At 46.1% G+C, this 20,311-nt stretch overlaps 3 protein-coding genes across 4 annotated transcripts; 1 reads left to right on the plus strand and 2 right to left on the minus strand.

Annotated features, from left to right (window-relative positions):
- Nucleotides 1–5,512: 5,512 nt before the first annotated feature.
- LOC136501356 (phenylalanine--tRNA ligase beta subunit, cytoplasmic-like) lies at nt 5,513–10,396 on the minus strand. Of its 2 annotated transcripts, none has more exons than XM_066496868.1 (8): nt 10,198–10,396; nt 10,047–10,097; nt 9,847–9,950; nt 9,614–9,743; nt 8,954–9,069; nt 8,786–8,852; nt 6,328–6,369; nt 5,513–5,992 (listed from the first exon to the last, which is right to left on the minus strand). In XM_066496868.1, exons 4-8 carry the CDS (start codon nt 9,629–9,631, stop codon nt 5,924–5,926), a joined length of 312 nt encoding a protein of 103 aa, XP_066352965.1. In that variant the 5' UTR covers nt 9,632–9,743; nt 9,847–9,950; nt 10,047–10,097; nt 10,198–10,396; the 3' UTR covers nt 5,513–5,923. The 2 variants fall into 2 exon arrangements, with proteins under 2 accessions (XP_066352965.1, XP_066352966.1); XM_066496869.1 differs by having other exon boundaries at nt 10,194–10,396.
- A 1,744-nt stretch (nt 10,397–12,140) lies between these two features.
- LOC136501785 (calvin cycle protein CP12-3, chloroplastic-like) lies at nt 12,141–12,872 on the minus strand. Its single transcript, XM_066497319.1, has one exon. The coding sequence runs from the start codon at nt 12,711–12,713 to the stop codon at nt 12,303–12,305; it is 411 nt and encodes a 136-aa protein (XP_066353416.1). The 5' UTR covers nt 12,714–12,872; the 3' UTR covers nt 12,141–12,302.
- Nucleotides 12,873–17,738: 4,866 nt separating this feature from the next.
- LOC136501806 (uncharacterized) lies at nt 17,739–19,767 on the plus strand. The gene is made up of 5 exons (XM_066497341.1): nt 17,739–18,135; nt 18,202–18,414; nt 18,476–18,541; nt 18,601–18,909; nt 18,983–19,767. Exons 1-5 carry the CDS (start codon nt 17,755–17,757, stop codon nt 19,676–19,678), a joined length of 1,665 nt encoding a protein of 554 aa, XP_066353438.1. The 5' UTR covers nt 17,739–17,754; the 3' UTR covers nt 19,679–19,767.
- The last annotated feature ends 544 nt before the right edge of the window (nt 19,768–20,311 follow it).

Genomic DNA, 20,311 nt, shown 5'->3' on the forward strand with positions numbered 1-20,311 from the left:
TAGTCCCCGAGGGGGAGGCTATCTCGTCCCGTGTCATGTTCATGTCCAATCGATCGGACCCATCCTCCTCGACCACACACGTCCCGCCGCGTCGACACGCCCAACGACTGGCCACGAGGTACGTATCCCGTGTCCATCCTGCTTCCTGAGCCGCGGGCTCGCAGTGGTCTCCGGCACTATTACACAAATCTTTACCGACACACCGTCTCAGACGAAGGGTCACAGTTAATGAGACCTTTTCCAAGGCGGTTGGATGCCCGTCTCGGTAAATCAAATAAAAAACAAAAAAAGAAAACCCATGGAAAAGCCCGGCGAGCCCATCCACGCGTCACCGCCGTCGCAGCTGCTCGCCGGAGATGCAGGTCGGAGATGTTGGATCCACTGCACCCACGCCGGATCCGCTGTGTCCTCATGGGAGATGCGGGTTGGAGACGTCGGATCCACGTGCAGCCCATCCACAGTCGCCGGATTCGGGCGAGGAAGAGGAGAGGGTCGCCGGTTGGGGAAGAGCGCCACCATCCGCCACGCCACATACCTAGACATGCCGCCGCTGGATCTGCATCTGGACACACCGGTAGTGGAGGAAGGGACGCCCGCCGGATCTGTGCTCGTTGGTGAGGAAGGAGGCGATGGGGCACTGGATCTGCGGTGGTGGCGCCGGATCCGCAGTGGTGGAGGTGCTCTAGCGGTGGGGAAGAGGGGAAGGAGCCGCGCCCGCTCCTGGCCGGATCTACACACGCTGCCTCCTCTCCTCGCTAGATCCGCACGCGCCGCCTCCTCTCCTCCGCTGGATCCGCACGCCCTGCCCCTAGATCCACCGGAGGAGGCCGTGTGCCTTCGAGGCCATCGGAGGAGGCCGCTGCGGTTGGAGGAGGGGGCCGCGCAGCCACGCAGGAGGAGGAGGGGGCGTGTAGCCACGCCAGGGCGTCGGAGGAGGAAGAGGCAGCCGCGCGGTCACACCGGAGGAGGAGGGGGCGCGCAGCCACGTCGGGGCGTCGGAGGAGGAAGAGGCGACCGCGCGGCCACACCGGAGGAGGAGGAGGAGGAGGAGGAGGAGGAGGAGGAGGTCGCGCTGCTCGGTAGGGAGACGCGGTCCCCGTTGCCTGCGCCGCTCACTCGGTCGAAGGGAGAGGATGTCGGGAGGGAGAAAGTGAGGAATGACCGAGAAGAAACCTTAAGTCCTTGATTATATATGAGCCTGGTATAATGGATTTTGTTTGGGCCTGAGCTGGACCTGATTTACTGAGGCGGTTACGTTACGATGCTTGCCCGATTAATGATTTACCGAGGTGGTTATGTTTATTTTACAATATTCGTCTCGGTTAACCGAGACAGTTGCTGATTCGGCTGTCCCGCCTCGAATAAATGAAGCGGGCAACCGGGCCGCTCATCTCCAAAGCCATTTTAAAAACGCTGCACAGACGATTTTGTGCAGCAGCGCGCGGATGCGGATGGATCCATGTCCGCGGCGGCGGGCTGACGTCCAACGATCAGGATCGGTGCGTTCCGCCTGCCGGCGGTCGCTGTCGCGGTCCGCCTCACCCCTATTAGGCTATTACGACGCCAGCGCGGCCCCCTTCTTTCGCCGCTGGCCCACGTGAATGTCAACACCGTAGTAGCCTTGCCTTGTCCCGGTTGCCCGCTCGCGCACGTACCGGCCCGGCCGGCGCCATCTCCGTCGTCACCCAGCCGTCACTCACTCTAGATGTACTCCTACCCACTAGTAGTGATATCTACGAGTCGCTGTCCGTCTGGCTCGGTCTCGGGCCCCCGAGTGAATGAAGAGCAGAAAGACGGAGTGTGTGAACGATCCAGCGAGGGCAGCGTAATTGTATCTTTGCTTTCCTGGAGAGGAAGGAAAGTTGGAATATCGTGGGCGTGAGAGGGTTTAAGAAGGTGGAGACGTGAGCAGATGCGCCACTGAAACGCCCGCGGACTACGTGACGGCTTCCACTGCGAAGTTGCGAGCCAGCCAGCCGTCGTGGAGCGAACCTCCGCCGGCCAACATGTCAAGACCAGTTCAGGTGGGGCTGGACCGGATTCTGGAACGCCGTGTCCTGTCCTCCGCGTTCCCACCCGTGCTGACGGCGGAGGGTTCGCGGCTCGTCCTCGTCGCACCAATCCTTCCTCGGCATCGGCCACGGGGCCATGGGCGTACGTGGCCTGAGGGCTCTGTTCCGCAGGTATTAAAACGCGAGAGAGAAATACTGTTGCACGAGTAATTTGTACGAATTAAAAACTGACTAGCGAACACAGCGTTAGTTTCCGTCATCCTTGCGTGTACTCGCAGCTAGCCGCGTCACAGTCTGCCGTCAGCGGGCCGTCACTGTGCCCATCATAGTCCGTGAGCAATACAATAGCGCACAGTGCCACGCAGACACTTACGGTCCCTTCGTTTCGCTAAAAAAACAAATTGAAATATTGTTTCAGCTAATTTGTTTTAAGAGAAAATACTATTTCGATTAAAAATCAAACTAAAAAAGACGAATTACAAGACAAATAAACAGTGCCACAGTGTGTAGCAGCCGATCGAGCCCGAGGCAGCGGAACGTCCAGGCAAGCGCGTCGGCGCCGGTCTTCCTGTGCGGCATGGCATCGCGCGTTCCGCATCATTTCGACCGGCGCCGCGCCGTACGCTACGCCCTGTGCGCGCGCATCCTTTTTCCTTTTGATTTGATCGGTCCGGTGTCCGTCCTGCGCCACCACCTTTGAACGGGCACTGGTTGACGGCTTCACGCTTCTGCAGCTACTACTGCGAGTCTGCTACTTGCGTTGCGTTCGTGCGGCGGGGCGTTGACGAGTAGGAGTGGGGCCCCTCCGCGGCTCCTGCATCAGGACAAGTTGACTTGTTGGGTTTCTTTTGTTCTGTTTTTGTTTGAGTCTGTCTACCTAACAACCATGTATTTTATGCAGTTTCAGCACATAAATTATTTTACACCATAAAATTAAGATTCAACAACCTCTATTCTCCTTTTACTTTCAGCCTTCTTCTACCTCCAGCATTCTTTTATCTTCAGACAATCATAAATCACAAAATCACAGATCCACATATCACAAGAAATATTTTTTTTCTATGCAAGTACAAAAGGACAAATCGGATCCGATACAATCGGCAGGCCACTGCTCTCTGACTCATACGCTCGTCACCCCGCTGTTCAGAGCGTCACCAAGAGCAGCCACCACAACGACGTGCTGGCTGCTATGGACGCCATCGCAAAAACGAAAAGCAGCTACTACTATTAAACTACTGAGCTCAGCAGAGAGAGGGATAAAAAATTTTATGTGTTTTTTTATACGAAAACACATATGTGCTGACCCGTTCCTCTGCCGAGACCGGCGAGCTCCCCTGACCAGACTACTACAGTACGCGAGAGGCGAGACATCCATTCAGCAGGGTCGTAGGGTGCCAGCACGGCACCCCAACCACTCACCCGTTCATTAATTAACGAATTCTGTTCTCAGTTTCTCCAAGGCCAGACCTAGCTAGAACAACTCATAAACAAACAAAAACATCTCCGGGCGACTACCACGCGGAGAAAGACAACTATCTATGCGGCGTACTAGTACGTCTGTATAGGGAGGCGATTCGCGTACTCGTAACCCCGGACCCCACGTCGGCGCTCCCCACTCGATCAGGGCCAGCCCAACAAACTGCACGTACTTGCGGGTGCGGCCATGTTAGGCTGCCTTGTCCGAATTTGGATTTTGGGGCAACTGTAGCACGTTCGTTTTTATTTGGTAAATAATGTTTAAACATGGATTAATTAGGCTCAAAACGTTCGTCTCGCAATTTCCCACCAAACTGTGCAATTAGTTTTTCTTTTCTACATTTAATGCTCTATGCACGGGCCGCAAACATTCGATGTAACTGGTACTATAGCAACTTTTTGGAAGTTGGGGTGGAACTAAACAAGGGCTTATTAACGGAGTCTGTCAGCCTGTTCGGGAGGCCGTATCGTATCGTGGATTATTTACTGCTGGCTAGTTTGGTGCGAGAGAAAAACACTATTCCTAACTAAAAATTTACGATCATTTACGAGCAAGCGAACAGGCTGCGTACCATATGACAGCCACGGCCACGGCCATGCTGCATGCTGCGCCCACCGCGACTCTAGCTAGTACGCCCCTTCACATGTGCCTGGAATCTAATCGGGTACTACCTCGGCATGGTTCACTCGCACTCGGTGCCTTGTGACGGAGAAAACAACAACACTGCTAGCTAGTACTACATTCCAGTTCCTGGAACCACCACCTCGACCAATGCGGCTACAAGCACAAGCCCAAGCACACGCATCGGGTGTTTCTGCTGCATGCGCACAGTCTCAACATGCCAATGCCACCGCACCAAATGGAGCACCGGGAGAGTTTACCTCACGTGCCTATCGCGGTCTCAGCGATCACTGCACATCACGTCTCTCTCTCTCTCTCTGTTATGAGTGAGCATCGTTGACCGAGCTACCCACTTATCAATGCACATGCATGGACATGTGAGTGAGTGCTCCAGCTGAAAACGATACCCAACAAAGCCCTATTGTTTCTGCTGCATCCGGTTAGCTTCTCTATAAGTCGCTCCGCAGTCAGTACTCACCCATCACTGCCGTTGAGGACTCGCGCGATTCAGCACCTTGCCACAAGCAGAAATGCTCGTCACCTTCTGACAGGCTCTGGTTCCAGATGAAATGCCACGGGCTATATAGGTACTTCTTCCTGATTTTGTTACGTCTAACTTCAACTTCGTGGAGGAACAACTATGTGGGTAAAACGACTTGAAGCCACCCAGACAATTGGAGGAACTATGGGGGTATATATTCATTGAAAAGAAAATAGACATTTAAATTCGAGTTGAGAAGGACTTAGAATCTAAGAGCGTGTTTGGTGTTCTCGCCTTGCCAGCAGCAGAGAGCGGTTCTGCCTCACCTAAATTGGCAATACAAATCCTTCACGGTACGAGAATCAAGAAAACGTACCGGACATACAATTTCTTGCCTAGCCTGGAAAAGCAAACAGAGACAAAATATCCAAACGCACCCTAGGTGATTCACCAAACTCCACACCTCCCATTTGATGTTGTACATGTGCGGGTATTTTTCATAAAACTTGGTCAAAACTTAAAAAGAAAAGTTTATCGTGGAATAAAGCTGACGTTCCCCAGTTAAAAACACATAATAAGACAGGTTTGAGATTGTATTAAGCTCAAGTTTTAACTTTCAAATGAGATTCTTGCTTTCAGGTTATAGATTTGCAGTTAGTGGTGGTTTGGCTGTTTGACCACAGCAACGACAGCTATCATTCAATAATAGTTTTCGACTTTCACAAAATTTTGGAACATCCTAGGATAAACTGTCGCTGTCAGGCTCACATCCTATTTAGTAAGTTATTAGGACCATTAAGTTCTTTGATAATACTGGACAAACGTGTTCCATTTCTCACTAAGCCGACTCAGGGGGCGACAAAAAAATGTAGCAATCATTGATTCGTGAAAAGTTGAAATGTAAACACACAATATCAAATTTTGATGTCATTCACGATCACAAGAGATGGTTTTCATGGGAACCTTGTCCAATGTGTTTCAACAAGGAGATGTTACAAGTCTAATATTCTGAGGCTGCTTTACATCATGCTGATCTCATGTAGAGGTGCAAAGAGTTGCAGAAATAACTTTTGGACACCCGATGCTTTACAAAAAGGATATAAGGTACACTTTTGATAGAAAGTTGGATACGAATGAACTCTTACAATGGAAACATAGTGAAAATAGTCATCGTTGTACCATAGCAAAATCCAATGCAATTGACAAGCACATTGAGACATTCCAGCTTGGGTAATATGCACTTCTTGCTGGTACCCCATGCATTTTTACTGAACAAAACCGATATGTGGCAGGTATCAGCTTCAAGCATTCCTTTGTTTCAGGTTCACGGCATTACAACAGTGCTTCGAGGTCCATCTCAACGAAAGTACAGGGATCCGGAATGCCAAATTTCCTTAGCACCTGCAAGCAGAGTATGACTAGCACTCAAGGAATAGTGCTATAAATTTGGCAAAACAAATCACGTGTATCCATGTTATGATTTTCTTATTCTCAGATAATTTCATTTGTGTTCCTAAGTTCTTATTTCTGCGGGTACATCTCTTACTCTTAGTAGATCAACAATGGAATTGGGGTAGCTCATAATTCAAGCGTATAAGATTGTGCTACCTAACAAAAAGAAATATATAATATGGTGCTACCTTTATTCATTTCATCCTCAGAAATCTTCATTCATATGGCAGTTAAACTACTGGTACATAAAAATCATCTGATTGAACTAAATCAATTACTTTTACCTGCTTTAATGGGACAAAGTTGATTTCATGTGGTGGTAGAGCCTAGGGAGAGGGAAAAAAAATCAAATGTCAGATATAAAGGATGAGAGAAACCACCAGTGGTATTTATATAGCCACATGTCAGCAATGGTTATATCTTTGGTTAACAACAAAAAATGTTATATTTAAGAGGCTTGTTCATATATGCATGGTACGAAATATAACCTAGTCAACCAATTCCTAAGAAATTGATCCGCCAAAAATATTGACCAACGTAAATAAATTATTCAGCTGTAAGCTAGTTATAATGCCGCAAATCTCAAGTTAAAAATGTTTAAGGTTCGTCCATGCTAGAAGCTAAATAATAGTTTCTTTATAATAGTTGGTTTGGATATTCAGACTGCAGTATACAAAGATGGTTATTACTTTTCCTAGTCAAAAGGTTATTAAAATAACAATTTCTTATCACTTTTATGTGAAAGACTAGTTTACTTTCATGTATACATGCTGTCATGCATTCTGAAGAAATATAAACTCAAAAGCATAGGGAGTAGCAGTTGTTTACAAGTCGTCCGACTGATCGCGATTAGTCGCGATTAATCGGCCTAGTCGGTCTCTGGAGGTCGATCAGGGTTACCGAGGCGACTAGCTCGACTAGAAACCTAGTCGTCCGACTAGTCGTCGCCTAATCGCGATTAGTCGTCTGACTAGGAGTGGGAGGGCTGGATCCTGTGACTGGCTACCCTATTCACGGGCCTGCTCAACTGGGCATAGAGGTGTGCTATTGGGCTGCCAATTTGGCCTTTTAGGTTAGCATAAGTGTGTCCAGACTCCACCAAAAACACAGAGAATAAAGTCAGCACTGATTTCCTTCTCCCACGCTGCCGCAATTCCTCCCCCACGCGCCATTCTTCGTCTCGTGCGCACTATTCTTTGTCCAACACCGTTCCTGCAGTGAAGCCACCACCCTTCTACGTGATGACTCCGCCGATTGTGAGTGTGCCCTTTCCCTCCTCCCCTATTTCTCACTCCACAGCGCTAATGCTGCCTCCTTGCTTGCTTGCTGTGCTGCTGCCCCTCTGCTAGTCTGATTGCTTGCTCTGCTGCCCCTCTGCTACTCTGCCTGCTTGCTGGTACTTCATCCTAAGGTGCTGTGGTGCTGTACTGCTATTGTGTATATGTGCAGATGTGGAACATTGCAGAAATGAACTAGCCAATAATGTAGTCTTGATGCTTGCTTTATTGTGTATACTATATAGTATATATAGGTATATATATTATGTATGTTCTGAAATTTATAGGATGACTATATGGACGACTACGACCCTGACTAGGCTCGATTAATCGATCTAGTTGACGACTAATCGCGATTAGTCACCTAGTCGGTCCCATGGTGACTAGGTTCGACTATACGATCTGTAAACTTCCTCCAAATTGTCTTCTCGGTAAGCTGGCCAAGATGAGTTTTCTATTATCCATACAAAAAGGGCTTGAAGCCGACTTTTGATTAAAATTCGAGGAAAATACACGTCTTTGACTAGTGTCACTAAAACTCAGATTTTATGGCCATAAATGCTTCCTGAAGCCCCACTGTAAACAAATTCAGTGGAGCACTATCTCACTGATCCACTCCCCGATGAGAAATCTGCCCCAACAAGGCAGCAAAACAAGGACTTCGTAGATGAAGCAAGACTCCAATCTCATAGACTAAATGACGACAACTGGCTTATAGCTCTCTTCCCTGTCCTCCCCTGAGAGGAACTTGTTTAGTTCCCTTCTCCATTTGTTCTCGTTTTTAGCTTCGTCCTTTTGTTCAAGTACTTGTGCCTCTGTTATTTTAATAAAATTTGCAGTAGGAGCCTCCACTGCTGTGTTTCCTTTTAAAAAAGGCAGAAAAACAAAATAAGATTTTATTGATTTAGGCTTTTGAGAGACCTTATTATGATCATAAGGTATCATGTTAACTGTGACTGGTGAAAAAAAGGATGGCTCTTTTCTGCAACTAAGATAAGATCATAAGAACACATTTTACAGTCCAAGATTTACTCTAAAATTCCCCCCAAGGAGGAAACACACTTGGCGAAGTTTAATCTGCCCAATGACTTTAGACAAACTCAAATTTCGCAAAATAAGATTCAAAACCAGTGGAAGGGAGCTTCTACACCTCAATGGAGAAAGAATAAAATCAACCAAACAGGCACCAACATGTCCATGCATTTATCTTTCCATACGATGGTATAAAAGTAATTGCAGTTAGTTCCCTTGATAGTGCAAGGCCGCAAGCACATATCATGAGACATAATCATTTGCCCCATCAAAAGGGGGAAAATTGGATGCACATAAAAACCATGGAACACATAATAAACATAGGAACAGTGTGCAAGTCCATGACGGAGATTGCCATGAATGCAGGGCGAATAGGATACTACCCAAGATTGAGCTACAAAATTAGCTTATTGCAGCACTGGGATAATTTTACCTCATATGAGAAGGGTCCTTGCAGAGTGTCCAGATCATGGGTACCAATAGCAACGAGAGTTCTCTTCCTGTTATCCATCATGTAGTAGTCTGAGTTAATTAATCATTGTATTGGTACGATCCTGATATCAATACAATGAAACGCAAAAGGCAATAAGATAAGCTATACCGGCAGATATTTTGGTGGAGTTTGTCTTGAAGATCAATGAAGCTGTTGTATCTTGCTTCATCAAAGGTTACCCCTCTTAGGACAGCACAAACTACGTACGGCCTAATTTTTGAAGTCTGAAAAAAAAAACAGCAAATCAAGGCTTACATTGGAAGAAAATAAATAATACCATTCTGGAGAATACGATCAGCATCAACATTAGCAAATACAACACTAATCCATTAACACATAGCTTCTAGATTTAGTAATAACAGGCAAACATCAAAATCATGAATATGTTAATGTCTTAACATTTAGCACCAGCTTCAAGCTATAATCGTTTTCACGACAATAATAAAACATTACAAAGAGCATGCACCAAAAAAAAAAACATATTGAATGGCATGGAAAATGTCAGTAGGGTATTGTTCTTTTTTCCTTCAAAAAAGACAGTTTGACACATCATTTCTCCATTACTCCAGAGACATAACATTCCATATCCAATCCAAAAACCAAAAAAGAATCAACTGGTTCAAGAGCATTGCCAGGTTATAACATACACCAAACAGTGCTGCTGTACAGTTTTCTCTACAACCTAGAGATGGAAAACTGAAGGAATCTAGCTTTTTCTTCTAGGAAATTATTCGAAAAGCACTGCGAGTCCAAAGAACATGAACTTACCTCTGGTTTAACATGCATCTGAAGAATTGAACCACGAGGGATGGATGAAACTTGGAATACAGGGCTTGCTTCAGTCCCCGTGAAAACACGGAGAGCTCTTGCTAATCCTTCAAGACATAGCAAATCATACCTGCAAACATTGTTGCAAGTTTTCACCGGGTTTCCAAAATCCGGTATACCTACCTAGTATTCTAGTAACATCGATTCCATTGACGAAAACAAAATCTGCTGACCTGTTGGCGGCAACCTCTATCTTGTAGATGACCTCGTCATCGTCGTCCACCTCGCCGTCGTCCTCGAGGTGCTTCTCCTTCCTGATAATAGCCTTCTCCGTCGTCTGCACACGCAGACCCCAAAACACTCAAAATTCAGACAACGCCACTCTCAGCACAGTGAGTGAATGGGAGGGGATACGGCGAAGAGAGATGCTCACCACGTCGTCGAGCTCGATGCCGAACTCGAAGCAGAGCGCCTCGAACTCCTCCTGTGTTGTTGCCAGGAGGATGGGTTACGAGTTGTCAGTTGCCGCGGAGGGGAGAGCTGGGGTTTTGGGGCAGGAACTGAGCAAAGGAATACAAACTTACTGTAGGTCCGACCAAGGGCGGCGAAGAGACGGTCCCGGCCGACGCTCACCGTCGGCATCGCGGCTGCGGCGGCGGAGGAGACGGTCGATGGGAACGAAATCGTCACTTCGCCCGGGGTAACGTCGGCCTGCAGTCAGGGCATCCCACCGTCCGCTCCCATCCAACGGCAGCCTCTAAAACTCAGTTAGTAAGCCGCACGATAGGCAGCCCATCGATGCCCAACAACGAACAACAAGCCTATTGTTTTTTTTTCTAAGTTGCTCAGCGCCAGCGGTCATCCACCACTCTCGTTCAGGATTCACCAGGCCACACGTTGAAACGCCTATGACAAAAATAAACTGTTCGGTTGGCTGGTTTGTTTATGTGAGAGAGAAGTACTGCTGGCTGGTTCACTGGAACACAGTATCCATGTGAGGGGATTGGCCAGCCCAACCAGCCCTAGCCGAACACGGCGGCTAACGATGACTAATCGTGTCATTTTATTATCGGGATTTTCTAAATAACTCTCGGATGATATCACGTCATGTTTTCATTCACTTTTGTGTGGTTGAGGTTATTTGTAGATTCGTGCCGTTTTTAACAGGCTCGTTTTTTGTAATACATGGGTCCAATTCAATCCGTCACATGTTGCGAGCTGGCGATCGTGTGTTATTTCAGTGCCGCTTTAATCTTCCTGACGATTTAATATTGTTTTTATTCTGCTGCTCGATTCAGAGTTTCAGACACACCTTGTGCTCATGGGAAGAGAGACGGTCCGCTTGGTGCTTGGCGGAGGCGGAGCCGCGGAGGTGTCGGCGTCGGGCGTTGCCGTCGCCGTTGACGTTAGGACTTGCTTTTTTGTTTATTGCGTGCAGTAGCTTGAGCTCCGAAGGCATCACCATGTGATTTTTGATTTGTTGTGTTCGCGCACATTGAGGAATTAAACAACTGCACTTAAACTGATGTAATGCACAAAAGGTGATTCTGATAAAATATTAGTGAGCAGTGATTGGAATCCTGCTAAGGCCTCATTCGGTTTCGCAAGAACGACTCCCGGGAAGAATTCCGGTCGGGAATTGTTATTTAATTTATATAAGCTTTTGTTAACCGGAATGATTCCTAGCGTCAATCTGTTGTAACCAAATGAGCCCTAAGTGGTCTGAGTCGACTTGCACACTGCCTATATTAAGATTACCTTTCAGTATGTTTGTTAGTAGATAAGTTCATTAATTTGAGTTTATTTCCTTTTATGTTTGTTAGTTTTAGTTTTTTTTTCAGTATATATTGTTATTTTTTATATTGAGTAATATGCTGTTATTCAGTTTGTTCTTTTTAAGTTATTTTAGTTCAAGTCATTTCAGTATTTCAGCACATATTGTTAATTTTTTTAGTTGTTACCTTTTGCATGTTGTAATCGTATGTTTCAAGCAATATTGTTGTATTGTCAATTTAAGTTTCAGTTAATCTGATTTTTACAAACTCTTTTTCAATTTTAATGTTTTCATTAGTTTTAGTTTCTTGAGTTCATTAGAAACTCTATTTCAGTTTTGATGCTTCCATTAGTTTCAGTTGAATGAGTTCAAAGATTCGGTGTTTCAGGTTCCGATGGCTTCATAAATCCTAGATATTAGTTGTTCTTTAGGAATACCTACTTTCATTTAGTGGATTAGTTGTTGTTTGCATATTATTCATTTCGAGTTTGAGGTCATCAGTGTTTCAGATTGCCCTTCATGGTTCAGATATTAGTTGTTCTTCATTATTAAGTGTTTTCAGTTTTTGTGGATTCATTGTTGTAGTAATATTATATCCCTATTATTTATTTCCCCTTCCGTTATGGGGGAGCCTTGATCAGAATTTCAATCACTTTTATTCTGAGTGAATTATTTTCCCTTTATCTATCAGATTCTGATTAGGTTTTAGAACCTATGTGTCATGAAATGATTGGACACAACTGAAACAAAATCAACCGAAAGATGTCCACTTTTATTATTACCAACGAGTCCGTGATAATTGAATTGAACGCAAAGCTGAAAGCCCGAAACATGTTTCATCTCGAATCTCTCTGATCGATCACCCTACTAGAACGTACAGCAGCGACCTGCGGTTGACGCACGGATGGCGTGCAGTCACTCGTAGACGACGGCGCAGTCGTCGGCGGTGGGGTTGTGCGCGCAGAAGTGCTCGAGCGGGTCGCCGGGGGCCTCGGCGATGCGGCGCCGGAGGTCGGCCCTGGCCTGGCTCACCTCCTCCACCTCGTCCCACGCCACGCGGCACCCCTCGTCGTCCTGCCCGCGCTCCCCGCACGCCTCCATCGCCTCCGCCACCTTCCGTTCCACCAGCTCCGCCAGCGCCGCCTCCCTCCTCACCGTCCCCTTGTACCGCCGCCTCGCCGCTGCCGCCATCACCAGTCGCCTCGCCTGCTGCTGCTGGTGGTGGCGGCGGCGCCACGGGTGGACGGAGGACGGCGATCGGCGCAAGCCGGCTCCCGCGGGGAGAGCCGTCGAGGAGGAGGGGGAGCCGATGGATGGCGACGCCATTGTTGTTGATTACTGATTGCCTGATTGGCAGCAGCAAGATTTGTCTGGAGAGGTTTATTTTTTCCTCTCTTTTTTTTTTTTGGAAACGATTTGTCTGAACGAGTTGGGAGGACTAATCGAGGAAAACGCAGAGCCACTTCTTCTGAGTTCACAAAGAGCATTTGGCTTCTCTAACTCGTTCATACAGTCATGCTTATCCTTTCGGACTAGTATTTTCTTTAACGATTCGAGAAAAGCTGGAAATGTTTTTCTTGGAAAACAATCGAAATGATGAAAACGGAATGCATTCTTCTAACAGTGTATTAGGTTTTGGCCAAACATGCGTATTTTATTTACAAGCATGTCACATGTATATGCTGTAAATGCAGGTTTTGGCCAAACATGCGTATTTTTTATTTACAAGCATATCACATGTATGTGCTGTAAAGGCAGACGCTCTTCAGATAACATGAGATGCATGGACAAATCTTCCTTTTCCTCTGTGGGCTCTTCTAGAAGCAAGGGGAGCAAAACTCAGGGATGAAAAAATACCCCACTAAGCTTGATTTGGAAGCAAAGGGTAGGTAACCCAGGGGCATAATCCTTGACGGGGGATTTTGAGGGCACTTCGTTCCCGTGGAGGCAATCCACGAAGTGTTGTTCTCCCGTGTTGCCCTTTGGGAAACAGGGGTAGATCACGAGGGAGCTGGTGGAGGAAGTCCTCACGGGCAAGGAGGCAGAGGCGACGCAAGACCGGGCGACCCGAAGAACAGAAACGGAGGCGGCGATGGGCGACGCGAGGAAGAGAATCAGAGGCAGCAACGAGCGAGGGGAGCGCTTCCCAGCCTATTGGGTCGTGGATTTCTCCTCCGTGGAAAGCAGAGGGAATTGGGCTCCAAAACTCCATCACTTGAGCTTCCAAATGCTACGACAATCTGCCACGGGGGAGGACGGCCCGTGGACTCGTGGCCCCGGGAAAAGGGTGGGATCCCGACGGGAAACCTGACTGACAAAGTAGCTCTAAGAACTAGAATAATAATTAGAATGATATCCCCATAGATTACCCACCCAGAGAAAAGTCTAGGATCCCAGAGGGATTGGAGTTTCCAAATTAGGTCTGAGGGCTTTTTTGGAAGCAAGGGAGAGCAAAACCCAGGGATGAAAAATCCACTCACTAAGAACTAGAATGATAATGAGAATGATATCCCCATGAATTACCTGTTAGAATTTATATGGATAAAATTCCCTAAATGCATATGAAGAAATTCTAATAAATCTCAAATGCCCAATATATGTGTTCTTTAATGGGCTTTATTGTTTAAGTCTATGAGTAGAGGTGGAAGATGCAACGTCAATTAGTATCATATTGCTAGTTGATGTGGAGGTAGGGAGTTCTCGTCCCTATATATATGTACCAATCCTCCTGAAAAAGACATAACAACAATAGAACTATCATTGGATGTTCCTAGTTTGGAAAATCCTAAGATAGTCAATTAGTGTTTTCACTTCTCACTACTGCGTTGCCTTCTAAGTTTTCCCGTCCCAATCCTCTGCGCGCACGGAGAGTTGGGAGAGCAGGTCTCCGGAATCGTCGTCTGCATCTGTGATATCTTCTCGGGTGTGCAGGCGATCAGGTTTTTGAGGAGCGTTTTCGCGACTACTCGCTCCTTCTTGGTGACTACCGACGTCTTCTTCTTTATCCTCGGATCGTCTACTTCCCGGTGGACGTTCGAGAGACTGCACTGCGTACATCTTCCTGCACCGACTGTGGTCCACGACTTCGAGCAACTCACCATGAGTGGGACTGGAGCCATCGGTGCTTTGAGCTTGGGTCCCTCCGCAGGGTACATCTCTATTCTCAAATTAGTTAAATTCAATCTTATTTTTGCTATGATCAGTATGTTGTTTATAAACATATTTGCTACTAATCTGAGCAGTAGTAAAATTATACACGTGCACATATTTATCATCACAAATTTGTTATTATTTTTCTAGATTAATTTTAACATGAAAATGCCTAAATTTTTAACAATCCAAAAACCAGATATTAGACAATTTCCTGTTAGTGGTTTTGCTGCTGCTTTGAAGCCAAATGATTTTGATGGAACAAATTACAAGACATGGCGTGCTAAGATGGTGTTGTGGCTTACTGTTATGAACCGCTATCACGCCGCACAAGGAAAATATGAACAATTTACTCCTGAGGAGGAGAAAAAGTTCAAGGTAGTCAATAACCTGGTTCGAGGCGTCGTGATTAGTGCACTTCATAGCAAGTATGAGGACAGCTACCTTTGTTATACGTCAAGACAAGGAATTATGGGATACACTTGATGCTAAGTTTGGTGTTTCTGTTGATGCAAAAGTGATCTGCAAACACAAAGGGCTAATACCCGAATCGATATCCAAAGCGTGCCAGTCGATTTGACCTGCTAATCGACAAGGATGAAGGCACGAACACTTTGGTCCTGACAACAGCGATACGCCCGGAAGTCACGGCCAAGAGGTGCTCACACGGAACTCGAGAATCGCCGAAGGTCGCACTGAAGCGATGCAGCTCGCCGAATCAATGAGAACTCGTAAAAAGGAAAAATATGCAAATTGACGAAGTCGCCGAAAGGTAAGTAGATGCAAATAGGAGTAAAAAGTTGGTTTTGATATTGATTGATATTGTCTATTACATTGCCCCTTACTCCATATTTATACCCTGATCTAAAGAGACACAACCAAACACAACTAGGACACCAATCCCATATCTAAGGAAACACGTGACTCTTACACGAATCATAACCTAACAAATATAGAAAAGGAAATCAACTCCTATCTATTTCCCTGTCCGCCTAAATTACGATGGAAATCTCACTGTCCTCCTTCCCATCGGCATATTCCCTGCTTCATCGGCAGTAATCTTCAAGTCTTCCTTCATCGGCATACTCCCTGTTTCATCGGCAGTAGTCTTTAAGTCTTCCTTCATCGGCATACTCCCTGTTTCATCGGCAGTAGTCGTCAAGTCTTCCTTCATCGGCATACTCCCTGTCTCATCGGCAGTAGTCTTCAAGCCTCCTTTCATCGGCATCGACAACAACTCCTCCAACCTCATCGGCAACGCCCGAGTCCATATCAACCTTTCCATCGATCATCACCAACTATCGGCAACCATTTTTACAAACTGGCTTTCATTGGCTATCAAAGTATTCAATAACTTTCCCCTTGCCGATTGGTCCACTCCGATTATTTTGACACGTGCAAAAAACGGTGTCAACACATGCCCCCCAATTTCGGAGTATAAAACCATTAATGCTCCGAAATTTACTCCAGATAACGCTTGCCTTTGCCCAATTACCGTAACTCATTCCCCAAGCCAAAACTTGATTTGTTATCAAATCCAATCAAATCTAATCTTGATCCACGCACTTCAGTAAATATCGCACAATCGCCAACCACTCTTGCCTTGATTGAGATACCAAAACAACAACCCATCGGCAAGATCTTAACATGATAATGCTGCCATTTTAAGAATTAAAATATCATGTATCAATATCCCTTCCAAGTCATGATTACTTGTTATCAACTCATCTGTACAATCCCCTGATTATCGCGCGAATAGTTACCATATCCCCCTGCACCGCCTTGACCTATATGCGCGCGTCATAGAGATAAGTCCAAAATACCCTTATTCTGGCCGGCTTATAAATAGATTTCTCCGGAACCCTCATTCTCTATCTTCAGCCTCCAATCCTTGGCATTCTCTCTCTCCGGCGGCGACTCCGACGAACAACCGCGCGACCTCAACCAACAAGAACCCTTCTCCGGCGCTAACTTCAAGTTCTCGGCTCGTATCTCCACCTTCCTCAAGACAATGGCCATCAACTTCGACGTCCCCGCGGTTCGCTCCACTTCCACTACCTTTTACTTTGATCTTTTTGCAAATTTATTCAGTTGGTGATTTTTCCTTTCTTCTGTCTTCTGGATTCCATAACCTTAGGAACTGCGCAACAAATTAACTATCCCAACCGATCAGCCACACGTCCAATGCCTTGGACCAATGGGCAACCCAGATCCAACCGATCTGATCAACGCAGAGGTTAACAGAATCCCCTTTAGAGCCCAAAATTTCTCTCTGAACTTGTGGAAAGACACATTCCGATCTTGGCCCAAAACCACCAAAGGGTGGAAAGATTGGTATTTGAGGGTTAATAGATCGATGCAAGTATACTGAGCAGAACGAAAGTTAGACCAATGTATCAGGCTCTCTATTGCCGATATGCAGAAAAATGAATCAATGATAATTGCAGCTGCTTATTTCTGGTCAGATACGACCAATACTTTTATGTTTGGACATGGCCCAGCTACCCCTACCCTTGCCGATGTCCACATGCTTACTGGCTTGGACATCTCAACTGCCGATGAAGGCTCCATCTATGGTAGAAAGCCTGAATATAGAGTGAATACCCGTAACATCGGCGGTTGGACAGGATATATTCAAGAATACCAGAAAACCGGGACACCTAGCCAGAGGGAACATGCCACATTCCTGAATATGTGGTTAGAAAAATTTATCTTCTGTGGTCGATCAGTAGGACCAACCAACGCCTTCCTCCCTGCAGCTGAACTTCTGGCTAATGGCGTAAGGTTTCCTCTTGGCCGATACCTTCTGAGCTCCACTTATCATCTTCTTCACCAAGTGTCTCAGAAACTTCTGCTTGGCGAACCCATCGGCAACCTGGGAGGCCCGTGGTGGTTCATCAACATGTGGCTGAATGCCCATATGCACAAACGTTTGCAATGGGACTTTTTTGCTCAACAATTCCCACGAGAAATTACCGAAGATTATGTGCTCGGGGATGATGAATCGGCAACACGCTCACCCCTCAATTTTGGTGAAGCCATAATTGTCCTTCCTAGAACAGAAGCCAACGAAGACCAAATCGGCAGATTCTTTCAAAGCTTCTATAATGGTCTTTCTCGTGATCATAGGGCCTGGGTGCCTTATATCGACGAAGAAAACAGATTCCCCCTTCTTTTCAACTTTGCCGATGACACTCTGAATCAAGATAATGAGCTCATGATGGCTATCATCACTCCCAGGGCAATTCCAGTAAACACATTCGGCAGCGGGAAAAACACCAACATTACATATGAATTTTACAACCCATCGGCAGTATCCCGCCAATTGGCTTTTGGGCAACTGCCAATCAAACTCTGCTTTGCCGATGTGATCAAACCCAGGGAAACAATCACCTGCGGAACAGACTGGAACAAGGTAGTACAACTTTCTCCTGATGCCGATACCACAGATGTTGATATATCCACCTGGACACCAATATCTTTCATCACCGAGTCATACAAGCAATGGTGGCGAGAGTGGAAAGAGCAACTGTTCGCGACTTCTGCTCACACATATCGGCACATGATCGATTCTGAATATGCCATCCCTGACGACGCGGTAAGTTTCTTTGAACTCCCTTCTGCTTTTCCTTTCATTTATCAATAACTGACTCCCTTGTAACAGGTTAACCACCCAGCACCATCGGTGAGCAAAAGTGGGAAACCCTTCAACCTCCGGCCTATTTCCCCAACATCGCCGATCGGCTACAACGCTCCCACCTTAGCCGCTTTGACCCACCAGAAGATTCGTACCAAGACCATCACTTCTAAGTCCAAATTGGCTATATCCAGGGCTACTCCATCGGCCGCTGCTACAACCTTGGTCAAAGCCTTTAAGGTAACAACCTTGTTTATTTTCACTTATGCCAATCACAAACTATATTAACCTTAATCATCAGGGGGTAAGAGCTGCTACTGGATCATCATCGGCAATTCCGCCGATATCAAGCACCACTCCTTCAGAGGTAGCTTCTTGACTTTACATTTTATCTGTTAAATATCATATCTCACACTTGTTTTACAGCAACAATTGGGTACATCGGCAAACGTACCAGATGCCCAAGCTTCACAACCAACAAGTGTCGATGCCCCCCAGCCAATCGTTGCCGATGTCCAAGCAAAGCGCAAAGCTTCAACAGATACTGAAGCACAGCCAAAACGACAAAGGTCTATGCCGATCCCTACATCTGCCCCAATGTCATCGGTCATCATACCTCAAGAGCCTACCACCGATGAAGTCACAGAGGATATCCCATCGGCAAGCTCAGCCGATCCACACGACATACTCCAGGTTGCTTCCTCCAGTCAAGCACAGGAAATTGCCTTGAAACAGGTAAACCGATCAACCTATCTGATTTTACAATACTCATACTTACCCCTGATTGATCTCCTTGTCTTTCTTTCAGGAACAAGATTCCCCGAACAGCCTATTTTCCTTTGCCATTGACATTTCTGACGACGATGGAGAGGAAACAAGTTCTTCCCTTGCACTGGGAACAATATCGGCAGAAACTAAATCCAAGTTGGAAACCCTCCTGAACTTGCTACAGCAAAGTACCGCCCAACTGGTAGATGACTCGGACCCCGCAAAGGCAATCTTCAAAACAATTCGTGGCCAGGTCCCTGCCGATGTTGAAGAAATACTCTTCCCAGCAGCTCACTTAGAAAGCCATCAACTGCAATATCAACGGGCTGCTCAGCGCATTGCCGATAGAGCAGCTCAAGCTCAACTTAAAGGAGAGATGCTACAACTGAAACAAATCGCTGATGAGAAGCACAAGGGCATCGTCAACTTGCAGACTTCGGGTGCTGCACTTAAGCAGAAAATCTTGGATCTATCGGCAAGGAAGGCAGCTCTATTGGCTGAATTGAAAGAAATTGATGCAGCCTTAACTCATGCTCAACAAGAAGAAAGCCAGCTACCCAATGCCGTCAAAGCCCTTCAGCAAGAAAGAGATATCCAAGCTCGCAAAGCTTTAGCCATGAAGAAGAAACTCAAGCCTGTGGAGGGTGCTGCCGATGACGATATCAAAGAAATGGAAGAAGCCGACCAGATTCGCCTGCGTGCGATATTAGCTATCCAATCCTTGCTGAACGTGTAATCTTATTTATTGTATCGGCACTTTATGAGACATTGATACCCTTGCATAATTCTTAGCCGATAGTACTGTTATCGGCACTTATACTTTTATGCATCTGTCCAGATACTAGGGTAATATTTCTTTAAATATTTTCCATTTAACGCTCTGGGAAACACAACCCCTTCGAGGGTTTCTAAAATATATGCATTACCAGGAATAGACTGATTTATCCGATATGGACCTTCCCAATTAGGAGACCACTTTCCAAACTTTGAACTTTTAGTCCCAATCGGTAAAATCAATTTCCAGACCAGATCTCCATCGGCAAACTCTTTTACTTTCACCTTCTTGTCATACCATCTAGCTACTCTTTTCTTATTTTCTTCAATACTAACTAAAGCCCTTAACCGATGACCCGCCACATCTTCCAACTCATCTTTCATAAGAGTATTATACTCATCGGCTGTCAGCTGATTTTGAGAACGTATTCGTCTAGAGCCAACCTTAATTTCCCAAGGCAACACTGCATCGTGTCCATATACTAACTGATAAGGCGTTACTTTGGTTGCACCATGGCATGACATCCGATATGACCACAAGGCTTCATTTAATACTGTATGCCACCTCCTAGGATTTTCTTCAATTTTGCGCTTA

Source organism: Miscanthus floridulus, chromosome 13 (assembly GCF_019320115.1).
Source record: "Miscanthus floridulus cultivar M001 chromosome 13, ASM1932011v1, whole genome shotgun sequence".
In the NCBI taxonomy this organism is placed as follows: domain Eukaryota; kingdom Viridiplantae; phylum Streptophyta; class Magnoliopsida; order Poales; family Poaceae; genus Miscanthus; species Miscanthus floridulus.